Source organism: Mycena indigotica (assembly GCF_014461135.1).
Source record: "Mycena indigotica strain 171206Taipei chromosome Unknown Mind.scaff0001, whole genome shotgun sequence".
Taxonomy (NCBI): Eukaryota; Fungi; Basidiomycota; class Agaricomycetes; order Agaricales; family Mycenaceae; genus Mycena; species Mycena indigotica.
In genome coordinates, this window is record NW_023503000.1 from 1088456 (window position 1) to 1114999 (window position 26544).

At 50.7% G+C, this 26544-nt stretch overlaps 12 protein-coding genes across 12 annotated transcripts; 5 read left to right on the plus strand and 7 right to left on the minus strand.

Moving 5' to 3' along the window:
• Positions 1-329: 329 nt before the first annotated feature.
• On the plus strand, positions 330-1795 carry MIND_00017500 (Arrestin-N domain-containing protein; the record flags this gene model as incomplete). Its single annotated transcript, XM_037357146.1, has 6 exons — positions 330-481; positions 525-600; positions 655-795; positions 845-1066; positions 1111-1515; positions 1565-1795. The coding sequence occupies 6 exons, from the start codon at positions 330-332 to the stop codon at positions 1793-1795; spliced, it is 1227 nt and encodes a 408-aa protein (XP_037225056.1).
• Positions 1796-1897: 102 nt separating this feature from the next.
• On the minus strand, positions 1898-2250 carry MIND_00017600 (uncharacterized protein; the record flags this gene model as incomplete). Its single annotated transcript, XM_037357147.1, has 2 exons — positions 1898-2002; positions 2050-2250. 2 exons carry the CDS (start codon positions 2248-2250, stop codon positions 1898-1900), a joined length of 306 nt encoding a protein of 101 aa, XP_037225057.1.
• Positions 2251-2466: 216 nt separating this feature from the next.
• Positions 2467-5402, minus strand: MIND_00017700 (AGC/AKT protein kinase; the record flags this gene model as incomplete). Its single annotated transcript, XM_037357148.1, has 11 exons — positions 2467-3728; positions 3779-3810; positions 3858-3928; positions 3977-4087; positions 4132-4395; positions 4445-4531; positions 4578-4922; positions 4972-5025; positions 5076-5174; positions 5220-5300; positions 5352-5402. 11 exons carry the CDS (start codon positions 5400-5402, stop codon positions 2467-2469), a joined length of 2457 nt encoding a protein of 818 aa, XP_037225058.1.
• A 136-nt stretch (positions 5403-5538) lies between these two features.
• Positions 5539-6601, minus strand: MIND_00017800 (3-methyl-2-oxobutanoate hydroxymethyltransferase; the record flags this gene model as incomplete). The annotated part of the gene is made up of 3 exons (XM_037357149.1): positions 5539-5754; positions 5803-6446; positions 6496-6601. The coding sequence occupies 3 exons, from the start codon at positions 6599-6601 to the stop codon at positions 5539-5541; spliced, it is 966 nt and encodes a 321-aa protein (XP_037225059.1).
• Positions 6602-6719: 118 nt separating this feature from the next.
• On the plus strand, positions 6720-8032 carry MIND_00017900 (uncharacterized protein; the record flags this gene model as incomplete). Its single annotated transcript, XM_037357150.1, has 5 exons — positions 6720-6830; positions 6880-7106; positions 7158-7504; positions 7555-7764; positions 7818-8032. The coding sequence occupies exons 1-5, from the start codon at positions 6777-6779 to the stop codon at positions 8030-8032; spliced, it is 1053 nt and encodes a 350-aa protein (XP_037225060.1). The 5' UTR covers positions 6720-6776.
• Positions 8033-8246: 214 nt separating this feature from the next.
• MIND_00018000 (uncharacterized protein) lies at positions 8247-9741 on the minus strand (the record flags this gene model as incomplete). The annotated part of the gene is made up of 3 exons (XM_037357151.1): positions 9278-9741; positions 9065-9231; positions 8247-8572 (listed from the first exon to the last, which is right to left on the minus strand). The coding sequence occupies exons 1-3, from the start codon at positions 9685-9687 to the stop codon at positions 8247-8249; spliced, it is 903 nt and encodes a 300-aa protein (XP_037225061.1). The 5' UTR covers positions 9688-9741.
• Positions 9742-10630: 889 nt separating this feature from the next.
• Positions 10631-13627, minus strand: MIND_00018100 (Glycoside hydrolase family 16 protein; the record flags this gene model as incomplete). The annotated part of the gene is made up of 26 exons (XM_037357152.1): positions 10631-10677; positions 10726-10820; positions 10869-10882; positions 10930-10954; positions 11013-11026; positions 11082-11187; positions 11235-11245; positions 11303-11382; positions 11429-11459; positions 11509-11522; positions 11579-11588; positions 11641-11718; positions 11769-11842; positions 11898-11928; positions 11974-12039; positions 12086-12287; positions 12332-12348; positions 12399-12508; positions 12561-12595; positions 12643-12763; positions 12819-12883; positions 12930-12945; positions 13014-13041; positions 13092-13284; positions 13329-13516; positions 13568-13627. The coding sequence occupies 26 exons, from the start codon at positions 13625-13627 to the stop codon at positions 10631-10633; spliced, it is 1731 nt and encodes a 576-aa protein (XP_037225062.1).
• Positions 13628-15625: 1998 nt separating this feature from the next.
• MIND_00018200 (F-box domain-containing protein) lies at positions 15626-16893 on the minus strand (the record flags this gene model as incomplete). The annotated part of the gene is made up of 3 exons (XM_037357153.1): positions 15626-16240; positions 16292-16517; positions 16562-16893. 3 exons carry the CDS (start codon positions 16891-16893, stop codon positions 15626-15628), a joined length of 1173 nt encoding a protein of 390 aa, XP_037225063.1.
• A 413-nt stretch (positions 16894-17306) lies between these two features.
• MIND_00018300 (Acyl-CoA dehydrogenase family member 11) lies at positions 17307-18706 on the minus strand (the record flags this gene model as incomplete). Its single annotated transcript, XM_037357154.1, has 6 exons — positions 17307-17468; positions 17517-18072; positions 18118-18396; positions 18441-18472; positions 18516-18524; positions 18575-18706. 6 exons carry the CDS (start codon positions 18704-18706, stop codon positions 17307-17309), a joined length of 1170 nt encoding a protein of 389 aa, XP_037225064.1.
• Positions 18707-19169: 463 nt separating this feature from the next.
• On the plus strand, positions 19170-20108 carry MIND_00018400 (uncharacterized protein; the record flags this gene model as incomplete). Its single annotated transcript, XM_037357155.1, has 1 exon — positions 19170-20108. One exon carries the CDS (start codon positions 19170-19172, stop codon positions 20106-20108), a length of 939 nt encoding a protein of 312 aa, XP_037225065.1.
• Positions 20109-20317: 209 nt separating this feature from the next.
• MIND_00018500 (putative SSC1-mitochondrial HSP70 member) lies at positions 20318-22625 on the plus strand (the record flags this gene model as incomplete). The annotated part of the gene is made up of 7 exons (XM_037357156.1): positions 20318-20371; positions 20418-20457; positions 20510-20771; positions 20819-20894; positions 20946-21801; positions 21854-22096; positions 22147-22625. 7 exons carry the CDS (start codon positions 20318-20320, stop codon positions 22623-22625), a joined length of 2010 nt encoding a protein of 669 aa, XP_037225066.1.
• Positions 22626-24048: 1423 nt separating this feature from the next.
• MIND_00018600 (uncharacterized protein) lies at positions 24049-26173 on the plus strand (the record flags this gene model as incomplete). Its single annotated transcript, XM_037357157.1, has 16 exons — positions 24049-24260; positions 24309-24337; positions 24387-24435; positions 24491-24610; positions 24660-24702; positions 24752-24762; positions 24812-24957; positions 25010-25016; positions 25073-25261; positions 25313-25347; positions 25396-25457; positions 25502-25635; positions 25687-25745; positions 25804-25861; positions 25915-26032; positions 26087-26173. 16 exons carry the CDS (start codon positions 24049-24051, stop codon positions 26171-26173), a joined length of 1359 nt encoding a protein of 452 aa, XP_037225067.1.
• Between the last annotated feature and the right edge of the window lie 371 nt (positions 26174-26544).

A 26544-nucleotide genomic window follows, 5' to 3' on the forward strand; every position in this document is an offset into this window, starting at 1 on the left:
GTCGAAAGAAAATATGACTCTTGACAGTCCTCCCGGGCGCCTCGCTCGACGTTCGGGGCGCCGTTCCAACCGATTTCTGCTTCCACGTTCAGGATGCAATTCACAAGTTCTTTCCTATCAACGTGGTCGGCTGGAGCTGTATCCGAGTACAAGTCCACACTCCAAGTTGGCGTTTCAATTCAAGTTGCTACCCTGCTCTCACTCCGAACGATCAGCCTCGGTGTTCCACCAACGTTGATCTGCCGCGGGTGTGTGTGACAGAATTTCCCAGTGATGTTGCTACTTAAAGCGATGCCGCCGACTGAGCGCCCATTCCCGACCGCTCCCCAATGCCAGATCCACAAGCTATCGTTCTCAATTTCCCTGACTTCGTGCGCGTCGCAGGAGAAACGCTGCAAGGCTATATCGACCTTGACTTGGGCTTAGCCGCGCAAGACAAGATCGAGAAAGTGAAGATTAAATTGCGTGGTTCAGTATTAACGTGAGTAACCTCTCCAAGTCACGTTTTAATCTCATGGCTCCAGGAGGACCACCGAACGGACTCATGCCCCAGGACAAGAAGCGCAAAGCACAACTCATTATCGAACCCAAAATCACGAGGTTCGTTGCCGAGCATGCGCGTTTGTAATATTCGGCTCACTTGAAGACTTTTAGCTTGTGCGACTCGACCAAGTTCTCTGGGACCAAAGCAGCGCGCCACAAGGCTTACCGTCAGTAATCCAATGCCCTTTCCAACTCCCTCTTCCGCCAAACTTGCCCCCCTCGTTCCATTATTCGCACAGCAATCACACCGTTGTGCGTCTCAGCTTTCTCTGCCGCGTTGGAAAGCTAATGTGACGGCTAGACCGTCAGCTATTCAATTGAAGTCGTTGGCTCGCGACATGGCGTCTTTCACGCCAACCGCCGTGTTCGTAAGATCTTCTCTGTCGTGCCCGCTGCCTCGCCATGGGAATTGAATACAACCGCTGCAATAAAACAAGGCTGGAACGGGCCGTGGAAGCCCCAAACCATCAAGAAAGAGATCAGGCATGGTTTGTTTGGTGACCACTCAGAGGCGACGATGGAGGTGAGCGTTATTCCAGTTTGTTTTCTTGCCGCTGAATCGACCAGCTCGTTCTCCCTGACCTTCCCTCTTTCCCGATGAGCGTGAATGTCCCCTTTGCCCTGCACATCTGGACCAAAACCAAGCCTGTCCACCAGGAAGACCTCGACAAGAACCCCAAGCTTTTCCCAGCGCCACCACAAACACCAGCCGACTCGGAGCTCGAGGTGAAGCTGAGGCGTCAGGGCCGGATGCAGACGTATGGGAAGTCAGAGCATTTCGAGGAGGAATTGCAGCTTCGCGGGGGACTGGGCGATAAAAATGCTGTCACCAGCATCCGCACAACATTCGACCAGCCCTCATTCACGCAGCTTGACGGGAGCAAAGGGATCTGGAACCGAGCTGTGCATTTTGAAGGCGCACTGGTGATACCGGAAACTCCCAGCTTTTCTGGCGAACACGTCGAGTGGCATGTAGGTCGCGTGTTGACTTTGGGTGGTTCAATCTAACAAACCATTTCAGTATACCCTCAAGGTCAAGATGGATTTCCCGGGTTTGGGAAACATCCTTGAGTTCAAAATCCCCGTCCACATCAACTCCGGCGTTGCTTGTCCGCCATTGCCAACTGCCCCATACCAATATAACGTCCCATATACCTACCCGCTGCCCAGTGGACCACCGCCGTTGATGCATCTGCCTCAGAGCTACTGGTCTGGCGAACATCACAACTGGGATGAGGAAAATGGCGAGTAATTGAGGTGTGGTTACAAAAGATGGCTATGAAGGAGCATTAGAAGACAGTAGAGAATATTCGCAGATAGATACCTATTGATACAACTAAAGAACACGGAAGCTCTATTTTGTCTTGGGAGGAGAGGCTGGCGGAAGTGGTTCCCGCAATGGATGTTCCTCCCGCGCTTGCTGTAACAGTGGCTCGATACCCTTCTCCTTGACCGCTCCCTGCAAGCAATCAGTACTTCCGGCAGTGAAATTAGAGAGCCACAAACATGAAGACAACTCTGATATTCCGCATAGACCTTGCCGCACTTTGCTTCGAATTCTTCAGCTTTGCGCGCGTAATGGGCCTTGCGTTGGCTCTCGCTTGCGTTGGTGAGTGTCGGCTCGAGATAGCTTTCGAACCACATGTTAAAGCACGAGTCGTATTCCTGCTTCAGTGGAGTGCAGGCTGGGGCAAGACTATCAGCCATGTTGGCCAGAATTCAAGTCGTGTTGTGATTTGTCATCCGGTCAAGGTTGAGTCAAACTATATTACTTTCTCCGCAGCTCTGTCGCTGCTAGAATCAAGCTGGAACGACTGGATGGTGTGTGGCCCGACAAAGTCTGCTCTAACTGGTCTAATCTCCCCAGTTGCCAACTACACAGTACAAAGCAATAAACAACTAGATTTCGGCCCTGGACCATCTTCAAAGGTTGTCCGTGCTTAACGAATACGCCATCTTTTGTCCAGCAGAAACCAGCCTCACCCTCCCAATGTGTACTTCTCCAATCATCGTCTGAGGGTCGTCCTTTGCAAACGGGTCGCCCACAATTTCGGGAATAGGAGGGAATATCATGGAATCTGGCGTCAAGGGTCCTTCCGAAATCGCAGGAGAGTGTAAACCTGGTGTCACCACACGGCCACCACCGGTTTGGATTCTGGCTGGCGGACCTCGGGCCCTTCGCCCAGCCAAACCAGTAGTCACTTGCGGTTTCGATGATGAAGTGAATTTCGGCGTCGACTTGACCTTGCGCAAAATGGACTTGCCGAACCCCAACAGCTTTCCTGCAGCAGACGAGGTGCAAATGGAGGCTTTGGAATGATTTGCGGCCGGAATCTTATACGTGAACCCAATCCCCATACCGATTTGCTCTACACCAGAAGGAAGGTTAACGAGAGCCTCTGATGAGCGTTTGCGGAGAATTGGTGTGCTAAGCGGACGACGGATCTTACGGAGCCTGTTGCCGCTAGAAGGAGACGAGAGAATCGATAACCGGTTGTCGGATTGCGAACTGAGCAAGCCTAACGAGCCTCGTTTCCTCATTCGAGCCCCAGAACGAGGAAGTGGCGGGCCGGGCAAAGCAAGCCGCATGAAGTCTCGCAATTCCAGCGTCGTTGCTTCTGGTCTTTGTTGCTCTTCTGCATCAATCGTGTCCCAGAATCGAGCCATTCGCTCTCGAGGACTTGGCTCGCAAATGGTCGGCGACGAGAGTGCTGGAGAGCTTGAAGATGGCTCTTCTTCTTCAGCAACATCACTGTCGAGCGGGGTCGGGCGAAAGATTGGGGGTAGCATATCTGGTGTTGGAATCTGGAGACTGTGTCTTGCCGAAGCGAGGAGCTCGTTGTCTGAAGTCAAGGCGGGCATTCTTATGTCATGGATGCTATGGCTGGATCGATGCAGAGGCACCCGTGCGGAATTGGATGAGACATTTAACGACCAGCGTTTGCTTTGATTCCGCGAACGAAGCTCGCTCATCGAACCCGAAGACCGAACTCTCAAGAGCGGCCTTTGCGGTCCAACGTCCACTCGTTCGAGGCGCGGAACAGTGGGTACCGCTTTGCTAGCCCTCTGTACAGTGAAGGAGAAGTCGAGCGAGGTATCGGAAAGCCGTGAATGGGGAGGAAGGGGAAAATCTTGGCTAAGCGGTCGCAACTTGGGAGATGATGTGCGTAGCCGGCTTGGTGTTACTGGCCATACTAAGTAATGGTAGATAGAGGGGGAAGGGACCAAAACTCACCAAGTTTTTTGGCGCGTACATTGGCCCAGTCCCTAAAACGAAGTCAGGTACCAATGATCAACTTGGCCGCGCAACCTACACGGTCGAAAAATAAACATGGTTCCTAATATCTCCTATGGTCAGTCGAAGAGCTGGGTTCTTCTCCAGGCACTACCGGTCGATCAGGGCGTGCGAATACATAACCCCCATAGATCGCACCTTCTGGATTAAATCGCGCGCGTCCGGACATTCCACGTTGTTGAAGGTTACTTCCGTCGCCAAGACTCGATCGCTGAATGTCGTTGTATTCTTCCCGTCAGAGATGGGGTTCTGCACATCGTCATTCAAAACCGTTACAACAAGTTGGAACAAACCTCGCCAGTCAACATGAACTGAAGCACGATACCAAAAGACCAGCAGTCCGCGACTTGGTTATGACACCACCCAAGGAATACTTCTGGTGCCTGATATTCGAGGGTCGCGCTTGCAGGCAAAGACGATTGTCTTCCCTGCGCGAGGATCGTCGCGTTGGAAAAGTTGGAGAGTAGAATGTGGCCGCTGTTGTCGATGAAAATGTTGAATGGCGTGAGGTCCCGGTGGACTATATTGGCATCATGTAAAGAAGAAAGAGCGTCAACCTAGCAGACACGTTAAGAGGTGTGACCGTTGTGAGAATATGTTCCACACTAGTTCACAAGCATAAAAATGGGCATCTATGGCGGCAAGGGACCCTGCATTTACCAAAGATGCTAGAGATTCACGACAGTTATATTCCTGGAAGAGGTTGGATGTGAAAATGCGATTGTTTACGGACACCCACCAAGATTAGATAAATCCGTCCTTCATCGCCGTCAGCTACGCCGGGAAGACTCCACGTTAGACGCTCGAGAAAAGGTACCTCCAGTGCTGCGATGGACTCTAAGATGGTATTCTCGTCAAGAAATCCGGGATCAAGGGTCTTGATTGCGTAAAGTCTGCTTGTCGAACGTTTCCTGCACAGCATGGGGTATGTAGAGGTAGGTATGATGTCGAAATCCGTCAGCGAGACTCGACGGGAGGTGTGTGGTGTGATTCCGTCATGAGATGCGAGGGAAACGGCGTCTTGTTCTTCACGGATAGTCGGGAGGGTGCTATGTCGCTGTTTTTGAGTGAGGACCATGACTTCCTGTAGAACTCTGAGCTTTGACAACAGATGGTTGTTCGCAAGCGGGTACCTCCACGTCTTCGTCGTCCCACTCAGGGTCAAATTCGTTAACGTTCGAGTATTGCTGGGTTGAAACGATCAGCGAGCGGGAGCAGAAAGCAGGCTCGTATGCACCTCGACATCGTAGCTCGGTTCTTCGTGCCTTTCGTTATCATGGGTGGATCGTAGGTCGTCATAATCGTCAAGGCCGTCGATTAGGCCGGAGAAAGATTCCTGCTGATTGTTGGCGAATGGTCCTTCTTTTTGGAGGTTACAAACGGAGAACGGTGTCATATCCAGCGAGAGCAGGTCGATATCGATGTGAGGGAAGTCCTGAGTACCCGACAAGTCGATTGTAGACTGGGCGAGTTGAGTATTCAGCGCAAAGCTGAGCGCAAGACCCAAACATACCTCATATACCTCACAGACCTCGCCCAAAGAGCTGTCGCTTCGTAGAGCCATCGCTCAGCGACCTGCTCGTGAAGATGGGAGGTTTCGCGTGGGCGGGGAGTTGGGTATCGGAAGAGAAGAGAAAGCGCGTGTCTGTCACAACACCGTATTATTATGTAATTATATTACAAGCTTTTACTACGCACAATTACTTCGTTTGGGCCATTTCCTCAAGAAAACGCGTCCATTCTGTTTTGTCGATCGTATAACTCTCGCGCTGAGGGTCGGGGAACGATCCGTCTTTCACTGATTGGGCATAGTTCTGCACACCCTCGTCCCTAATAGCTTGCATGTTGGCAAAACGACGGACAAACTTGGCTTTGTGGCCATTCCAAGTGCCCATTGCATCGTCCCAAACAAGAACCTAGGCGAATTTCAGTTAAATTTTCACCACTGATACGTTTGAAATCACCTGGCCGCTTGTACTGGGTCCCGCGCCGATTCCAATCGTTGGAATGGAAAGGTTGTCGGTGATGAACTGACCCAGCTCTTTCGGTACCGCCTCGACGACCATGGAGAAAGCACCCGCTTGTTCGAGCAACTTTGCGGTTCTCATCATAGCTTTGGCGGCATCTAAGCTTCTCCCTTGAACCTTGTAACCTGACGAAGCTACATGGCGTTGCGGTAACAAGCCGATATGAGCCATGACGGGTATGCCGAGTGAAGTCAGGCGTCGAACAAGTTCCACGATCTCTTCACCCCCCTCAAGCTTGATCGCCTCAACTTGGGCTTCACGGACCATCCTGACAGCATTGTTGATAGCTTGCTCAACTGAAGCATGGTAAGATCCAAACGGCATGTCGGCGATGAGAAGCGGATGCGTTGTTCCTCGTGCAACAGCAGTCGCATGGTGAATCATTTGATCCAGGGTGAGTTGCGTGGTCGATTTGAGACCAAGACAAACTTGGGCCAGCGAATCACCCACGAGAGTTATGTCGATCGCTGGATTGGACGAGCACGCGAGCGCAGTTGGATAGTCGTACGCGGTCAACATCGTTATCGGTTCTTTCCGGGATCGCAAGACTTGAAGAGTCTGGATGGTCACTTTCTCCCTCTCTGCGACCAGCTCAATCCCCTCGTAAGAAGAAACCTGAGACAGACGCACTTGGAACAACATCACTCTCCTTCATCGGTCGCACACTCATCCATCGACGCTGCTGTCGCCACAAAACAAAAGGGGGAGGGCGCTTTAGAGGTAGCAGGCAGGACATGGTCGAGTTCAAGGCCCGGAATTACCCCAGAGGCACAGAATAAAACCATGTTTTAGTCCGGCTACTGGAGCCGGAACTAAAAGGAGAGTCTCACATAAGCCCATCATTCTGGGGTTTCCTATCTCGGCCATTATCCCGAGTAGCTGCCAAGCTGGTCAGTCGCGCGATTCTGTCGATGGCTGGGGATCGTGCCATCCTGGCACTGGGGTCTGCGGCATTTGCCGTCGAGGTTTGGATACGGAAAAGCTGTCAATCGACAAATTTCATCCTGCCCTCAGGCATACCAAGTCTTTTGCAAAGAATTCACAGTCGACAGCGTACCTCTGAGTTCGGTCACCAATCATGACACACTTGCACAAGCCATTGCTGCAGCCGTGACTCGCCGGGCCGCTGACGGACAAAGCCCCTATGTCGCGTTTATCTGGTTTTTTGGGACAAACATCTTTTCTCCGTTCGACCAGGCGATGCTAGAGCCTCTGACAAAGGCTGGCTGTGGTTTCTTCAGGTATGATGATTGATCTCTTGTCCCCATACTATGCTTATCGACTTAATGCAGTGGTGGTGGCGCAGGCTACGACGATGTTGCAACAGGCTGGATGACTGAACAAGGCGCATACTACTGCAATACCCCAACCGCCATTACCGTCTCCACCGCTAACGGCGCGTTGATGCTGCTCCTCAACGTGACGCGGGCTTCGTATCAGGGCGAAATGTACACTCGAGCAGGGAAATGGCGTGGTAATTTGGCAGACCCTCACGACATGTTCCCTCTCGGCTACGATCTCGAGGATAGAACACTCGGGATCATTGGACTGGGACAAATAGGACAAGCCCTCTCTGTTCGCGCCCAGGCTTGTGGTATGAAGATAATTTATTATAATCGCCGAAGAGTTCCTGAAGCTGGTACAGTGATTCATCTATGTCATGACGAGTGCTCACGAGCGACTCGATAGAAGAGAATGGCGCACGGTATGCCTCTTTCGATGAGCTACTCGCAACATCGGACGCCATTTCGATCAATTGCCCACTCACCACCGAAACCCGACATCTGCTTGGCCCCGCCGAATTCCGCAAAATGAAGAGCGGTGTTTATATCGTAAATACCGCTAGAGGTCCTATCGTTGACGAGGAAGCCCTTGTAGAAGCGCTGAAGTCGGGAAAAGGTTTTTTTGTTCCTTTCACTGGCTTGACTTCAACAAAACTCAATGTCTTGCAGTTGCTGCCGCCGGATTAGACGTCTTTGAGAAGGAGCCAAGTATTAATCCTGGACTTCTCGATCCCTCCCTATCGTATCGGGTCAGCATGCAACCACATGCGACTGGTAGGACTGCTGCGGCATTTACGAAGGGTGAGAATCAGATTATGAAAAGTGTCCGAGAGTATATGAGGGGTCAGCGACCAGAATATGCTGTGAACAATCCCAAATTTTGATTTGGAAACCGGTGTGGAATCGGCTGGGTTTGCAAGCGAATACTCGTAGATCATATAAGGGATATCATTGTGGCTTGTCCATTCTGTTAACTATGGGTACACGATTAATGTGGCCTATATATTACTGGTAGAAAGGAAGTAAAAGCATGTTATGATTGCACAGTAAAGAAATGACCAAAATCAAAACAACTCGTGGTGGGGTTATCAAAAGCGATTACAATGACCCGCCTGAAGGGGTAGTGGTCGAAGATGGCTGTAGTTGAGACATTGCCTGCGCGAGACGTTGAACTTGTTCTCTCAGTTCAGCGACCTCCCGCTGTGATTCTTGCCGCTCCTCTTGCCGTGCCTGCCGCTCCTCTGCTAGCTTGCGCTCGATCTCCTGCCGCTCCTCTCTTAGCTTGCGCTCGATCTCTTGCCGTTCCTCTGCTAGCTTGCGGTCTGCTTCCTGCCGTTCCTCTGCTAGCTTGCGGTCTGCTTCCTGCCGTTCCTCATCCACCTCCCGACGATACGCGTTCTTTTTCGCCTCCAACTCGTCCAATCCTTTGCGAATGTCAGCTATAACATGCTCCTTCTTTATCGCGAACATCTTCACGATGGTGTCGATCGGGTCGGCATTCAGGTCGCGAGCCCATGGTTCGTCTGGATCGTGGAGCCGCTGGATGTAGTCTTTGATTTCGTCTTCCTTGATGCCAGCCTTTGTCATGGACCGACGAATCTTGTCGCATTTCTCGTCCAGATTGGCTGATCCGTCGTTTGCCAACGTCCGCGCAGTCTCGGGGTTGACGAACTGGAAGCCGTGGAAGCGGCCCAGCATGCGGGAATGGCGGTCTGGCGTCTCTGGCTCGCGTTTGAAGCCGGCAGCCTGATTCTTGGCAATGCGCTCGATGGCGAGGAAGAATGTCGCTGCGAACCACATGCACATGTGGTTCAGATACGCGTACTTGGCGGAGGATTCGTGGATAACAACACTGAGAATGGCGCAATCGAGTGCTGTGATATGGCCTATTTCAGGCAAGGGAACGTCGCTCTTACGAGGCTCGAGGCGCCGCATAGAGAAATACTTGGTGCTCCTGGGCGTCGGGTAGAAGTCAGGAGGAGGTTTGTCCGAGGTTTTTAAGTTATCGTAGTTGAGGCGGACTAGGACTTCGTCATGGGCGGCCACTTTGCTGCTTGAAAGGAGTTTGGAGCCCTGGATTTTCCTACCCGACTGTTATTCGACATGCAACTGATCATTCGACGACATACTGCTGCTTAGAACCGTCCACCCCCTTTGGCACCCGGTGAATCATTAATGCTCGTGTATCATCTTGTCGAGGGGTTCCATGACTCGCAAGGGTTGGGGTTCGGTAGTGGAACTGGAGCGCGATAGCCTCGTGAACCGCCTTCCAGTCGCGCCGGGCTTCCTCCCCGGCGAGGGCTACATGGTCAATTCTTGTGACAAAACATCGTTCGAGGTTCTCTAGATGCTTGTCGTCAAAGTGAACCTTCTTCAGTCCGTCGAGCCAGTCGCTGACCGACTTGTCGACGAAGCCAGGGATGAGAAGCTGGTCGATTGTGACAGTGGGCATGAGAGACTTGATGTATGGTGCTGTTTTCTCAAAGCGTGGCTCTTCGGAAGCAGGGGACTTGCTGAAGAGACTGAACGGCCATAACATGGCGCTTTTGTGCAGAGGTGTGTGAGCGTTGTTGACAAGACACACCGTGTTCAACAGGTTCCATCCTGGGTTGCGTAACCCCACGTGGCCGCATAACGCCGTCTCGGCCAGCTTTGCCGACACTAATTCTTTGCCCCAAACACAAAAATAGTCCACATAGGCTCTGCTTATGGTCATTGTTTGCCTCTTACTGAGGGCATGTGCATCAGCCGCCATACTACTATATTTAATCACGAGGCCTTACTTCCACCAAGCTACTTCCTCAGAGTTAGCGCTGAGAAAAAGAGCCATATATTTAACCCCCGAGCGCAAGGCTGCAACGCAGCAACACAGTGTGCTGTGTGTGGAGACTTGAATGGAAGGAGCATCGCACATCGTTTACCCAAGTCTGTCTGTCGAACAACACGGAGAAGTTCATTCCAATCGTTCATGAAAACCGCTTTAGCCCACATTTGGGATTCGCCGCCCAGCGTTGGTCGTCCCGTCGCATCGCATCTACTTATACGACCTGTTAGTTTGGCGCCGGCTGTGTATAGGAACTCGTGCGCAATACTTACCTCTCTGGTGGTTGGGGGAAGCAAGCATCAATGAGCTGCCCAGGCGTGTCAGGGCTCAAGTTCATACTCCGAGTCTGAGCGCGATGAACGTCGGAATCTACTCCAAAAACAACGGAACTTCTAGAAGCACTGTCAGTGGCAGGGCGATGTTTAGAGTTGATTCGATGGTTGCTGCTGTTGGGACTTGTACCGGCGCATGTTGAATGCATCGATGCTAGACTATGACACGCCACTTAGCCAGATAGTACTTGAATGCGGGGTCAAGTTGACTTGTAGAAAACACCAGTGTCGTGCATAGCTTTGCTGGCCACAAGGGTCACGGTAAATTTCAGTGTCTAGGGTATAAAATGTCTGCACCAATGAAAGTAATCATGCATGAAGAGCATCTAACATTCTCCCCGGAACTTGTTTTTGGGCATTACCTGCTTGTAATCTGTAGTATGCATTAGCAACTACACCTCGGCAAAAAGCTCGCATATACCATCGACCCAGGTTGTCAACTCGGGATCTGGGTAGTAAAGGTTAGAAACGAGCCTGGATGGTACATTGGGATTACTGGTGTATGCCTCGATGTAACTTTCGTATAGAATCAGTCGACTGTCACACATAGGAAAGGGTACAAACGTATTGATGTAGTCCTGTATGTCCATTCAGAAGACTTCCTGGGAAAGAACATTGTCCGCACCTGAGTTGGGAAGTTGGGGGGATCACTGACGAGTAGAGGTTCAACCGAGCTCTAGCTGCTTGTTGCAAAGAAATGTTCCTCACCATCCAATGTTAATCTATCAGAGAGAAAGACAGATTCAGCGTAACTCTGCTGGGGAGCCATAGCCGTACCTGGTCAGGATACTGATAAACCCGGACATAGTCGATAGAGAGTGTCGTCGGGAAAGTCAGCTGATCAAGGTCAACTGCACCGAAATTCCTTGACATTCCAAGATTTCTGTGCATGTTCAGGTTCAAGACCCATAAATGCCACATCAGACATACGCAAGAATATACTAGGGTAGCCCATGGTCAGTTATCTCAGAGTCTCAGACAACACATTGACGACCCACCATTGGCTCTTGAGGGACAGCGCGGGGTCCAATCTCAACTTGAGGATCAGCAGCCATACCAGCAGCATTCAGGGTCCACGCTGAGAGCAGTCAGCATTGTCCAACAGGCATGGAGAACACTTTTACCAATCTTATTGTCTGACACCCAAGTGATATACTACAAGCCTAAGAGACGAACAACTCGGAGGGTCAACTCGACAACTCACCGCATCGCCAAATCCTACGCAAGAAGACAAGTCTGAGCAACCGTAATTGTGGCGATCATTCAAAACGAACCGGGTTTATACTACAATACAAGGATGAGTGAGAAAAACAAAAGAAAACATAGGCCTTCTTACCTCGAAGCCATAAATAGAATAGCAGCCATCACGAAGCTCGTAGCAATTTTGGTCTACCGTTGTCACTACAGAGGTAGCCTGCATGATTTCAAGGGAAGAAAACTCTTCAGCTTAGTTAATTCATCTACCTGTTGATATGCGCCACCAATGTAGGTGTTCAGCTCAGAGAGGGATGGATTTGCGATGACTAGGTTATCGCTCGCTATGGTCCAGAGATCAATGGAAAAGAAAAGGACATGAGTAGTTGTGGTGCTTACTGTTGAACCAGACATAACCGTTGTTGAATGGCTGGCGAGATCAACAAGAAAACTTACAACCACGCCGAAGACTTACCGCCCATTGACCGGATTGCGACACCTGACCGGCTCCGTTGGAGATCTGGGCTTCGAAGACGTCTATCTACAAATTGAATTTAGAAGGTCCCGTGCAAATTCGGTCGAATTACCTCTGGAGCAGCCCGCCCGACGTATGTGCCGTCTGCGTGAATTGGACCGGGATGACTTTCTCCGGGACACGTACATCGAGACAATCGTTGTCCTCCCAAATAAGACAACTCTCCGTTGTATGGCGGATTCTTGTCCCCGCTCGTGGTTGCAAGGATGGGCAGTCCTTTGAAAGTCTGGTTGGCAACGGTCCCGACGTCACAACTGTAACTTATGAGCGGAGACGAATTACGCAAAAAAACACGAACGTATCATAAGTATAAGGCTTCAGACGATGCCGTCAGCTATAGTAGTCTGGTCGCGGAAGACACATACCCACATCGAATCCAAGGAAGCCCCATAACCCGCTCGACCCAGATTCCCCATCGCCCAAAAGGCAGGCCACAGTCCGTGTATGTTGTTAGTCCCCGGAAGAACAACAGACGCTGTAAATTAAGAGCATTAGATAAACAAACAGACACTTGGACTCGAACAGACCGACAAGGTATCCGCCCGTGAAACAGAATTTGTTCCTGTAGAGGATTGGTCCTATCCTCGAAATAGAGTTGGCGTTGCATACCAGGTCGAAAGCATTCCCCCCTTATAATCCAGATCGTGAATACGTTCTCGGGACAGAGTGATTCTAAGTGAACCGTTCGATGTGGTGATCGCTGAGGGATCGTACCTAGGCTTCATCAACGCTAGATGGAGAAATGAATGTGAGCGCACCACTGCAACACATCAGTGGGAGTGGACGAATGTCAAAAGTTGTGTTCACCTCCATGTTATTCGTGGCCCAATAGTGAAGATCCACGGCCTCCCTGAACTCGTATGAGTAAAGTAGGACAACTCTGAGACAGTGCGCACCAGTAGGGATCGTCACCTGGTATGCACAGGTAAGTAACCGGTAACATAGCGGCCGGGAGTAGGAAAGCGAGAACCGGTACAGACCTGGATAAAAGCTCCGCCCGTCTTGATTCTGAATGGATGATGAACTCGTGAACTGCATATAACCAAGCGGAGACGCACAAATTCGTCGCTAAAGACAAGCCTCATATCCTTGCCCGTTTTGAGCGACTTGATAGTATACACATTGCTCGGGGTATCGAGGTCTATCAGACCAAAATTTCCGATTGCGGGCACCTGCCCAGTTGCATTGAAAGTCAGGGAGTTGACATTGGTGGATGGTTTCGTCAAATGAGAGACAACCGGGTAGCCCATACTGTAAGATAAATTGAATGTGCGCAAAGCAAGGTGAGAACATACAACAAGCCAATCATGGTCAAGCTGAGAATGAGCAAACAGCCAATATTCGTAAAGCCTTGGAAAGATATCGCAAAGCTGGCTCGGTCGACCACCTTCCCATCTCGAACTTCAGGGACGTGTATATGGTCGTCGGGTTCCGAGTTGTGTAAATCAGTGCCCCAAGCCGCAGGGTCTGCGGCAAGCGCATACTACGGGGCAGAATCAACATTATAAACCACAGGATAAACACCATTGCTCACTTTATCGGTCAAGCTTGTCGCCACCGAGCTAGTATCCAGCATGGGACTGTGAGAGGACATATAAAGAGAGTGGATGGTTAAGACGAGAAATGGCGGAGAATCCGCTTAGGTTCGAACTTCAATCAAAATCGGAGTTCCGAATCTTCGCTTGCCGGCGTTACCGGGATCGCGTCGAGCTTGACAAGTTGAGCGGCGGAAGTCTGACAATCAGAGTTCAGACGGACAAAGAGACCCACACTGCATTCATTTTTCTCATAACGTGCTAATCAGCAGCTGCTTCGACACTCCCGTCCATATGAATATGTACTCGTTCGCGTCCTGCCGACCAATTGGGAGTCCTGAAGAAGTGCATGTGGCGGTTCATGGATAAATTCTTAGAAGGCGCAGGACCTGTTGGAATCCAGTACAATGGGGACCTTGATCACCAAATCATTTCCGATGCCGAAGAACGGAGCGGTGAAAGCAAGTTCATACTACGAAATGTTGAGTCCTACGAAGCTGTAGCTAAGCAAAAGACCTACATGCCATTCTAAAGTCTCGCCCCTCCACGTTGGCGCATATGGGATGCTCACAGACGACTCGAATTTGATACCTCGTCGCCAAAAGCCTCGTTCTTTCTTGCCAGAGACCGAAAGCCACTCAGGCGGACTTCGAGTGCATACGACAGTGGCAATGCGACTCGCGTGTTCTGCAACGCTCAAGTTGCGCATGTTGTACTTGTGTTTGACGCGTGCATTCAACGTCTTGGCCCGATACTGCGTTGAGCGAAACAAGATAAACTTGATCCTGGACAGTGGGGGGTAATGCTGGAAATAGTGGCTTGCCGTGCTTGTCGATGGCTCCGTTGGGGCGGTCAGCAAGGTCCAGGATCTTGGTATCACTTTCGACGTAAAAACTGAAAGGAATGGGCGTCAGGATTGGATAGGACGGAAGATCAGGTAGCATAAGATGTGCGTATTGGAATCAATGGCACGAAAGGATAGACAGAGAGACATACTTTGGCTCTAACCGCCGAAGACCCTTCCCATATCCTCCGTCGCAATTTCCCCTCTGTGAGCCACCATTTCCATGGGCCGCTCCAAGGCCCAGGTTGCAACAAGGACTCCTTGATAATAAGTTGCGCTTGTGTGGCTGCAGATAGGACATTGATGATGCGCAGTATACGACGATTGGTTCGCAATCCGTATCTATAGCCTTCAACCTCGACTGTGTACTTGACGGTGGCATGATGCTGAGTTCCAGTTAAATAATCGAATGAAGAAGGTAAGTCCCCGGGAAGGGTGAGCTGGAAGGGAAGAGAAAGAAGTGGTGCGTTATGCTCGAACTGTCGGACTGAGGGTTGTGTCCAAAGTATAAGCGTTTCATCAAACAACTAAGTAGAGTCTCATTGTCAACTTGAAAACGCCAGGGCTATCGGAGGGATATACTCACAGTGATTGTTTGCTTACAGGCGGAGGTGACTAGCCCGCTTTGCACGTGGATCAACCTGTGGAAAACTGAGCACCGAGTTGAAAGAGCAATTCCACCCTCACGTATCAATTGAACCTTTGAACCTCAGTTCAACGCGTTCCAGCTTGTCCTCTCTTGCCTTAGGCAGGTCCACAGTAACATTCCCTCTCAATGTTTCCCCAGAGATTCGTTCCATGTTCCGCAATTCCAGCGCGATAGAGCCATCTTCAGAGGAGGATGGCATGCTGCTTTGCGGGCTCCAACGTTGTTATGATAAGCAGTATATTGCAGCTGAACACTGGCTGGTCTTGGAATAGTCCTGAGATGCCTTGACCACTGACGTACCTCAGAGTGCATTTTCAACTTCGGAGAGCGGGAGACAATCAATCGCCTTGTCAACATCCTTTACTGTGAGGCTGCGGAAGCTTATTCTCTCGTCAGGCGATACGTATAGTCCAATGTACACAGAGCAAAGTGCGATAGAATGAGAGTCCGTAGCTAAAGAGAGTCGTCACAGTGTCACATCGTTACAGTGTCACATCGTTCGTCTGCCACTGCCTGATCTCGTCCCAACAAAAATAAGTATCCGACCCAGAAATCCCAAAGACACTAAGCATATGGTACAGCTAGCAAATTTCCATGACTTGCGAGCCAAACGACGCCCTGGTAGTCATCCACGCTGAGTATATTCGGTGGTGGCGCGCTCCAGTCCACGGGTAACTGAAGCTGGTGGCTTGAACACGATCCTTCTTCAGGATTGCTGGAGACAAGGGTGAGCGTGAAGCCGCTTTGGCCAGGGCCAAGCAATGCCGCGACGACATGGTGGCCCGTGAGCCCCACTTGAAGCGTGAGTTCACCGGGACACACCCCAGGGACTATGGTTTCCTGCACGAGATCTTTTTCTCCGAGACGGTCGGCCCTCTGCCAGAAGCGGAAGCTCGTGCCAAAGGTGGACCCGGGCGGGCCCATCACATCGTGGACTTTGACGAAACTAGCATTGCGGTACATCTGCGACGACACCATCGTTCGCCGTTTCCATGTCGAGTTTGCAAATCGGAGGGGACGGAGCGCGCGATAGCAAATCGAGTAGCTTGTGTCCGAGGTTTGGTCGTAGGGAAGCATGTCCCGTGGGCAGCAGTAAATGTATGCTTTCGTGCAGTCGTCAGCCAGCATGTACAAGTTTTCCTCATGAAATGAAAACTCGAGTCGCCGACTAATCGTATACTATGGCTGATTCAGCATGTGCTCATTAGAAACAAACGAAAAAAACTTGACATCTATTGGTATGTCTGTTTCGATAATGGTCGAAGTTTTGTTCAAGAGGTTATATGCCAAAACTTCCGTCGTTTTGTCCCGGCTGCGGACGGCGCCAACAATGGTCGCACTCACGAACGGCTTCTCACAGTCTGATTCGTCGGTGAGGGTTTGACGAAGGAGAACTGTACCGGTCACCGCCGTTTTGTCGGAATTCAGTTCGAGTCGCGCAAACACAAGCATAGAGCTGATAAACCAATGAGCAAGAGGAATGATTTGGGACAATCATACGTGTTAAACCTCGGTCCGCCTCTCAATGCAAGACCCATGATTACGGACTGGTCGGGTAGGATGTCAAACGAGGCAGCACGGACATAAGCGTTGAGGTCCAGGACCGTGGAATTCTGGTTTGTCGCGCAGTTGAAGCACTTGAGTAGCTTGCTGGAATGGAATATAAACATTTCAGATGTTGGGAATTGAAAAAGACAGTTGGATTCCAAGATGGAGCGCTCGCCGATACGCCATTTGCGAACTTGACCGATGATTCGTGGCTGAGCAAGACCCCAGTTTTGATCCAGTCTCACGATGCGCCGAGTGAATTGTCTCAGTGCGTCCGCATCCATATCGTGTGTTAAAGGTGGGCTTGGGGTACACCGAATTCTAGGACTGCCTTGCAAGGCCGTTAACCAGAAGCCGCGATCCTGGCTAAGTAAACGAAAGGCTTTGCATATCTGAAATGGCTAATGTAGAATTCGGACTCGCAGTATTGGGCCTTGGATACCTGGGTGAATGAGAAGATTTCCTCTAAAGGGATGTGCCAGCTGATAACATAGAGCACATCGGGAGGTAATATAGCTAGATGGAGGCTCATGCAAAGTCGGAGGAGCGTGTGAATTTTCTCGAAGCGTCTATGTCAAAGAAGATGACGAGCTGCCTAATAGCAATAATAAGCTAGGATGAAGTTTATGGTTGGTAAGATAATCAACACGGTACATATCAAGCTTGAGCTTAGCAACTCCGGAAAATATACTTCTAACTACAGTTTGGATTGTGGACCAATACTGATGCCCTCCGTTCGGAGAGCTTCAACCGCCAATTTCCCAATGATAGGAAACCCTTTTACGTGGATGAAAGCCCGTTCAGAACTGGCTTGCTTCCTCGCTACACGCGCAGCGATTCCTTGTGAGATAACTGCCAGCTAGAAGAGGCTGTTAGTGTAAGGAAGGTGGAAAGCGCTAAGACGGACCCGGAATATCATCCAACTGCGCACGAAAATCATCTCTTTGATTGGATACGGCAGCTTCATTAACCTGCAATACTCGCGTTCAAGGTCAGGGAGAGAAACTGCAAGGTCTTTCTCTGGTGCACCCTTGAAGCCACCGATGAATACATCAGGGCCGCTGGACACTGGGGCTGACCATGGGATGGTGAGGTTACCGAGGTCTGCAAGAGGACTGCCGAGAGTACACAGCTCCCAGTCGAGAATAGCGATCACGCGGTTCTCGGTAGGATGGAAGATGAGATTGTCGAGTTTGAAGTCACCGTGGACAATACGAAGGCCGGTCTTCTTCTCGTCGGGTAAGTTCTGTGAGTACCAGGTCATGAGCTCGTTGAAAAGGAGTATGTCCCCAGTGGGGACGTTGGTGTCTAAATCGACAACGGCAGCTTGAGCGCGGGAGACTCGACCCATCGATTTAATTTGGCGCGGAAAATAGTCTGAAGAGGGGCCAAAATCCGAAAGACCAACGGCAGCAGGAGAAACGGAGCCTAGCGTAGTTAACGCACTAACAGCCGCAAGCCAACTGAACCGATGTTAACAGTTGAAGGAACGAAAAAGGAGGACGAACCACTCGCGGCGGTCTTTCTGAGAAATTTCTGGCATGTGGATGTCGGTAAAAATGCGACCGTCGACAAACTCCATGACATAAAACGGTGTTCCTATTACCGAGCTATCCTCGCAAAGAATGATAGGCTCGGGTACGGGGACTCGTTGTTCTACTGGAGTGGACGGATTGGTGTTGTGCTTGTGAAGGGCATGAAGCATCTTGTATTCACGCTCGACTTGGTGGGCAGTCTTTGAAATAAGCTCCCCGGCAGGTTTCTTGCGTAACACAAACTTGGTCCGACTATTCCTGAGGTCAATAACGGCTAATGTTCGAGTAAAGCAGACCTTGCGTCGGTAAGAAAGTACGTTGGGTTGGACTACATCGTGTGAAGGGAGTACCAGTAGTGAATCGGTTCATACCTGACCAAACTACTGTGTGTTAGTGGGCAGCAATGCGTGCAAAAGGTCAGTCAACCCACCTTGAATTGCTTTACGTCGATCGGGACCCGGATTGACTTGACATTCTCGGCGAGGTAGGAGGTAAGACGGGCGACATCGATGTTTGCACGCACTTCACCGACCTCTCCTCCAACTTTGCCAGTGGAAGACATGGTCAACTTTGTGTGCCGGGGCAAGTTTTGCCGGAACTCTGATTGCCGGTGATTTGGACAGAAAATAGCAAAATATCACCGATACAGAGGAAATGCCTTTTTAGGCTAACTTTTGGATGATCCTGTGCTTGTTTCAATATGATCTCACTCCTTTTCGGGGCCGTTCGGTTATCGCACTGCATCCACGTCGGCAAGCGAGCGGAGGTGGCTGGACAGAACCGCCTCTGCCTCCGCCCTTCATCTACCATGATTTGTGCGCCGTAGCTCCAACTACACTTTTCTCTCTCTCTCCCAACCATTGCATATTGTCTCTCTCTTCACGACCCTTCACGATCTCAGGCTCAAGTAAGCGCGTTGCCCTATGCTTGCCTCGTTGCACACACGTCTTTAGACAACTACTTGCCCACCTTGTCCATCGCCCACATCTGCATAAACCGAGCGCATCCCACTTTCGTTGACGACCATGTCTGGCCCATTCCGCTACAATCCTCACGAAGAGCACCACACACCGACAATCGGCTACAACTGGGGCTTCCCTTTCCGCGAGACTATCTACCCAAACTCGCCATATAACTCGCCCATCGATCCGGGTACACCAAACACGCCTGAAAGACCACTCTTCTCCGGCTTGAATGGCGACCCTCCTCGAAGACAACGACGAAATTCATGGCATGTTGTAGAGTCGGCCATCCCTTTCATACCACCAGCTCCCACATCGCCACTTTCGCCACATTTGGCACCTTGGGATGTCACAGAACCCCCAGTTATACCTTCTTGTCTCCCCCCACCAGGCTTCCCCTCATTTGTCCCTCCGACAACGCCATCTGTATCTTCCTATAGCTATGTTCCCGCCTTCAATCCGTACCCCACATCTTTCCACATCCACCCATGGCTCAACGGAGAGATGCGAAACGAGCTCAGCTTTGATTTATCATTGACTGACTTCGCACCCCATCGTGCTGTTGGTCCAGAGCAGTTCATACCGCTGTCCGCGTTGGACATTCATCAGCCAGCGTTCTATCCAGCAATAACGCGTCTTCATATCGTTTGCGACGCAATTCCCAATTGGCCAATTGATATTGTGTTCAAGGGCGGCTCGGGTGCTCCCCCACCGATTTCACTTGGCGATATTCTCATCGAGGTCCATAAAAAGATGCATCAAGCTATCTCCCATCGTGAATGGGATGAACTTTCCTTTGATCAAGAGCAAGCCGTAACGCGAGCCTTTACGAAGCGGTGTAAAATCGATGCTCAGTTTCGAAGGGCGGCAGGTTGGGACCACCATGATCTCACGACGAGGAAGCAGGGAGTCAAAGTGGTCGATTTCCTCAATGGACGGACCATGTTTCGTGGCCTTGTGCGAAATGGGGACGGCTCGGTCAGAATGATTGTATCTGAGTAGTTACTCTGTTCCTTTGGATTTGGCTGGTCTCCGGCATATTGAGTAGTTCTTTGGACTGGGCTGGTTAAGTCTAGTTTACATCTGTACTACTTTTACTGTGTAACAACAATTTGTATGGGGAACACGTAATAGTCAGACGAAGTCAAGTTCGGCAGAGGGTTACGTCAGCCGTCATCTCTTTTTTTCCTTCTTCCCCCTTCCACGAGTCGATGCTTTCTGCAGCGTCAAGGCCCCTTCGCGCCGCTGTGGCCCGCCGGCAAGGCGTAAGTAGTCCTCTTACTCTGCTCAACGTTCTCTCATCCTTTTCAGGGAGCCAAGTTCGCTCGTTCCATGAACTCAAAAGTCAGCGGTATGCATCCACGGAGTCAATGACAAGCACTTTTTTCTGACTTTACCACCAGGCCCAGTCGTTGGTATCGACTTGGGAACGACAAACTCTTGTGTTTCTGTCATGGAAGGCAAGACGTCTCGCGTCATTGAGAACTCGGAGGGTGCCCGCACAACACCCTCTGTCGTCGCCTTTGCCAAGCATGGCGAGCGACTGGTTGGTCTCCCCGCGAAGCGACAAGCCGTTGTCAATGCGACCAACACCGTCTTCGCATTCAAGCGTCTTATTGGGAGGCAGTTCACTGACAAGGAGGTCACCGACGACCGCAAACACTGGTGTGTTCGTCAATGTGGTTTTCTTTCCTTAGTGACTCTGTTTGTAGGCCATTTACCGTCGTCAGCAAGGGTGACGGCAGGCCAGCTGTTCAGGTCGAGTACGATGGAGGGAAGAAAACTTTCGTATGTTCTTCTTCTTGCAAATTTGATGGCTCCGAGCTGATGAGTCGACAGTCAGCAGAGGAACTTTCTTCCATGGTGTTAACCAAGATGAAGGAAACGGCGGAGCAATACCTGAACCAGAAAGTCAACCACGCTGTCATCACGGTCCCGGCCTATTTCAACGACGCTCAACGGCAAGCTACTAAGGATGCTGGGCAAATTGCTGGACTCAATGTCCTTCGTGTCATTAACGAACCCACGGCGGCCGCTCTCGCCTACGGACTGGACAAAGACAGCAAAGCTAAAATCGTCGCTGTCTACGATCTTGGTGGTGGAACTTTCGATATCTCCATTCTCGAAATGCACGATGGCGTCTACGAAGTCAAGTCCACCAACGGTGACACCCATCTTGGTGGTGAAGACTTCGACATTCTCCTCGTTGACCACATCCTCAAGGAATTTAAATCCGAGCACGGTATCGATCTCAATGGCGATCGAATGGCCATCCAGCGTATCCGTGAAGCGGCAGAGAAGGCCAAGATTGAGCTTTCGTCAACCGCCCAGACGGAAATCAACTTGCCGTTTATCACCGCCGACGCAACTGGTCCCAAGCATATCAACACGAAACTCCTCCGTTCGCAATTCGAGGCCCTTACTTCTTCCCTCATCCAACGCACTGTCGCTCCCTGCAAGAAGGCCTTGTCCGATGCTGGCGTCAAGCCCAGCGATGTCCACGAGGTTATCCTTGTCGGTGGTATGACCCGTATGCCCCGTGTCACGGAGACGGTCAAGAGCGTTTTCGGTCGCGAGCCTAGCAAGGGTGTTAACCCTGACGAGGCTGTCGCTATTGGCGCTAGTGTCCAAGGTGGTGTTTTGGCCGGCAACGTCACGGATGTTCTGCTTTTGGATGTTACGCCTCTTTCCCTCGGTAAGTTACTCCATTTCTGTCTTTTGGAGTTAGACTGACGGGGTGATCACAGGTATCGAAACTCTCGGTGGTATCATGACCAAGCTCATTACTCGCAACACGACCATCCCTACCAAAAAGTCGCAGGTCTTCTCGACTGCCGCTGACGGTCAAACTGCTATCGAGGTCAAGATCTACCAGGGCGAGCGTGAACTCGTTGCGGACAACAAGCTCCTCGGTAACTTCAACCTGGTTGGCATTCCTCCTGCTCCCAAAGGTGTCCCCCAAATCGAAATCACCTTCGACATCGATGCTGGTGGGTCCATCTCTCTTTTTCGCCATCCAAATTAATCAATTTGTTACTAGATGGTATTGTCAACGTGTCTGCCAAGGACAAGGCTACCGGAAAGGACCAGTCTATGACCATTGCCTCTTCTTCGGGTCTGAGCAAGGACGACATCAACAAGATGGTTTCTGACGCTGAGCAATACGCCGAGTCGGACAAGGAACGCCGCGACCTCATCGAAATGTCCAACAAGGCCGATTCCTTCTGCGCGGACACCGAGAAGTCGGTCAACGAGTTCAAGGACCAACTCGATGCCGCTGAGAAGGAGAAGGTTACTAAACTCATTGGCGAGCTCCGTGCTCTTGCGCTCCAAGCTCAAGCTGGCGACGGCTCTATCACGCCCGAGGCCATCAAGACCAAGATGGACGAAACCCAGGTTGCCTCGCTCGGACTCTTCCAAAAGGTCTACGAGAAGAAGAACGCTGAGCATGCCGCGTCATCGGAAGCGCCCGCTGAGGAGAAGAAGGACGACGACAAGAAGGATGAGAAGAAGGAGTAAATGCCCGACGTGGTTCTATATTGCATGACGCCTAACCTAGACACCAAAAGTACTTCGCTCGCTTTACATCGTACTGTATCTCACCCCTGTAGCCTTAAATACTTACCCCCCCACTCAATGGCTTTTGGATATAATAACTGCTGGAGATTCATTTGAAAGTTATTTCGAGTTTGCAAGGCTGCCCTTGACTGGCACTATTTGGACACAGCACCATATCAACGTGGCGGACATAAGAGCGCGACACCGAGCGCTACTGGGATGGTCACGAAAGATGAACTAATATGAGCATACTTATCTCCATAGGCAGGTGTCGACTTGGTCGATTTAAATGACCAACATCCGAGTACAAGTCGAGTCACTGCTGTGCTAGTAGCAAGTCGGCGTGAATAAGTGCTGAATGGGCGGTATTTGTCCAAAGGCAATAAGCAACGGTTCTATTGTAGCTCGTGGTTGTGCTGATTTGCGGACTAGTATGAATACGTATCTATGAGATTAGCGGGTCCGGACTTTCTCTCGTTAGACTCCGTGTTCGAATCGTGTTCAGGCTTGTCAATGCGCTAACGAGAGTCAGAGACAACTATTCTCAAGTTGCGGGGCGATATCTTGTCTTAACGGCAGCCATTAGTCACTAGCACAGAATTTCTCAAGTTGCGGGCCGATATCTTGTTTTAACGCCAGCCTTTGCTTATTAGTACAGAAGGAACCGCGAGGTTCTTGCCGCCTGTCGCTAACTGAAGTTGAAAACCCGTGGACAGCGGACCAATAGCATACGACCTGACAAGTCTTGGTGTATGTTTAGGTCCTTGGCTTCAGCTTGGGAAGGGACGTTTGAAAGACAACAGTCAGTGAAAGATTGAGGCTGAATCAGTGATTAGATGGCGTGACCGCGAGCTGATCGTTATCAAGCTTTTATTTTTGACTCCCACCCAGCACGTTTGTCTTCGTCATGACCAGCGCAATGTCGGGCCTTGCCTGAATTGATGTGTAGAACGGCTTATCTGGGACGGACTCCGATAACATAGTACTATCTGGTACGGGGTTTTTTTCAATTACGCAAGCGAAATCATCCAGGGTCGCCTCACTATTAGGCTTTTTTCACAACAATGCCAGGTCTCCCTCTGCCACCATCCAATCAGTCTCGCCACAAGCCAACGTGATACCTCACGACCAATCTTTCAGAAGAGGCTTTCCATTCTTGGCCCCCGATCTGCTCAAACACTCGCTGGCACACAGGTATTCTCCTGGCGTCTATTTGCGGAACCCATCAGCTTCTTTTCTGCCTCTCCGCTCTTACATGGCAGGAACCCTCCGAATGCGATCCTGTCACCCTCGGTCTTGTCGCAAACGCCGTGTGGTTGCATGCACAGCATAGCTTCATAAAACGCGCCGACTTTATTTGGCATCACTTCCAGGAAACCTCACTATGGCCAGTTCACAGACGACCACAGAGCCTCCGTCCCGCGCGGAGAGCGAGCACAAAATCGACGTCAATGCCGTGGTCGCCCAAAGCAAACCAGAAACCGACTCAGCAGTGGAAAAAGGCCCAGAGCCATTTGAGTTCGAGGTACCAGACGGTGGCTTTGAAGCCTGGATGACCGTTGCCGGTGCTTGGCTAACTCTCTTCTCAACATTCGGGTGCGTTTGGAGCCCACTTCTATTGATGGCGGCTCATTGTCATCATAGTTTCGCATTCACATTCGGCGTATACGAAGGTATTTACTGCCGTCTTGTGTACAACGATATTAAACACTCGCCACATAGACTACTACGTTCGCTTCTATCTCAGAAACCACACTCCAAGCAGTATAGCGTTCGTCGGAGTCTTTTTTCATTGTTGTTAGCCTAATTTTCCTTTTCTTTCTTAGATGGATTGGCAGCTTCCAGCTTATGATGCCGTTCTTTTGTGGACCAGTAGCGGGGAAGATATTTGACGATGGTGGTTTTCATGCGTTGGAAATTACAGGAGGAGTCATATTCACTCTTTCGTGCGTTCCTCTGCTTTCTTGATACCTCTGCGGGGCTCATCGTGACAAGATCCTTCCTCCTATCGCTCGCGAAACCGAACCAGTATTACCAGGTGAGGCGTTGTCTTACTCGTCTGCCTACGTTCTCAAGGGTCTTTCCAGATCTTCTTGGCGTGCGTATAAATCTTTATAGCACGTCGTCACTGACTGACGGGAGAGCAGACAAGGAGTGGGCATGGGCCTTGGAGTCGGATTGATCTTCCTACCGAGTCTCAGCATTGTGGTGCACCACTTCAAGAAACATCGTGGTCTGGCGTCTGGCGTCATCATGAGTGGAACCTCCGTTGGCGCGACACTGTTCCCAATTAGTATGTGCTCTGCCTTTAGCGTGGATTGAAAGCTGACATCAACTGTCTCTAGTGCTCAAGTAGGTTTTTTTCTCTCCAGCCCGATCTCTGTTCTAGGAGCTGACAACAAATTCAGCCATCTCCTCCCGAAGGTTGGTTTTGCTCGTGCTGTCCGATACTCGTCCGCTATCATCCCGCCATGTCTCGTCGTGGGTAACCTCATGATGAAAACTCGGCTTCCGCCCAAAAGTAAACGTCCACCGCAGCCCCCACTCGATATCAAGTCGTTTTTCACGGACCCGCCATACATGACTGGTGTCCTTGCGTGCGTGATGTTTCTTATGAGACCAAATACGCCTTCTGATGTTGTTACCAGTATGCTGCTCGGTCTTCTCGGCCTGTTCTTCCCAGGTCTGTGCCCTTTGTTACGAAGATAAAAATCCTGAACAATTATTCTAGCAATCTACATCCAATTGTTCGGTGTCACCCACAACGTTGACCCAACACTATCCTTCTACTCGGTTTGTTGACTGTTTCGCGATTCTACTACAACTGAACCTAATAGATCTCCGTCCTTAACGCTGCTGGTGCCGTTGTTCGTGTGGTTGGCAACCATTGGGCAGATGTATACGGTCCATTCAACGCTATGATCTTATGTTCTACGTTCTCTGGTGCCCTGATCTGGGCGGTGCTTGGAATGTTTGTAGTTTTTTTTTGATTATCGTGCGCTTTGCTAAAGCATTTGGACAGAAACAACGGCGCATCGCTCATGGTAGTTAGCATCCTTTACGGTGGATGCTCAAGTGCTTGTTCGTTTTTTCGACACCTTCCCATATGGCTGGCCATGATGACTGATTGAATTTCCAGGGCTTGCCTTGACGTTCCCTTCCTTTGCATCGCTCGCTAAAGGACCTGAGGAAGTCGGGTACGTCGGTGCTTTTGCTGCTTAGCTATTTTAACTCATCGATCTTCTGTCAGAGCTCGTCTGGGTGTTGCCCTCTTCCTCACCAGCTTCGCTGTCCTCGGCTCTGCACCAATCCAAGGGTCCCTCTTGACCGACTTCTTCCGCTGGATACACCCCGTGGCGTTCTCTGCAGTAAGTCCCGCTTTTCGTATTTTTTGTTTTCTGCAGAAACTGATCCTGTTTCAGAGCACGGTGTTCGCCTGCGCGCTCTGCTTCCTCGTAACGCGCACGCTGTTTTTACGCACACGGAAAATCGAAGGCTGGCGCGCATGAGGCCAATAACTCTGGCACTTTTTTTTCCTCCCGAATTCAGTCTGTAGTATATTTGCATCACACATGGAACGCTCAATAATGGAGACCGATAATTTTCTGAGATCTCCTTCGGATCTCCCGCCCCCTCTACCACCTCATCAGTGGCATTAACACATGCAAGATGTGCCAATCCACCGAGATTTGCGCGAGCGGGCGCAAGAATAGCCTTTTTCGGCATTGGGCGGTTTGAGTTGGAGATCGTGCATCAGGTACCAGGGCTGATGGGCCCGCCCATAGAAACGGGATAGGCTTCACGCCTTGGGCCTCGGGGCATTAATGCTTGATAGTCTCCCACCTCGACTCGTCGTATCACGACATTCAAATATGATACT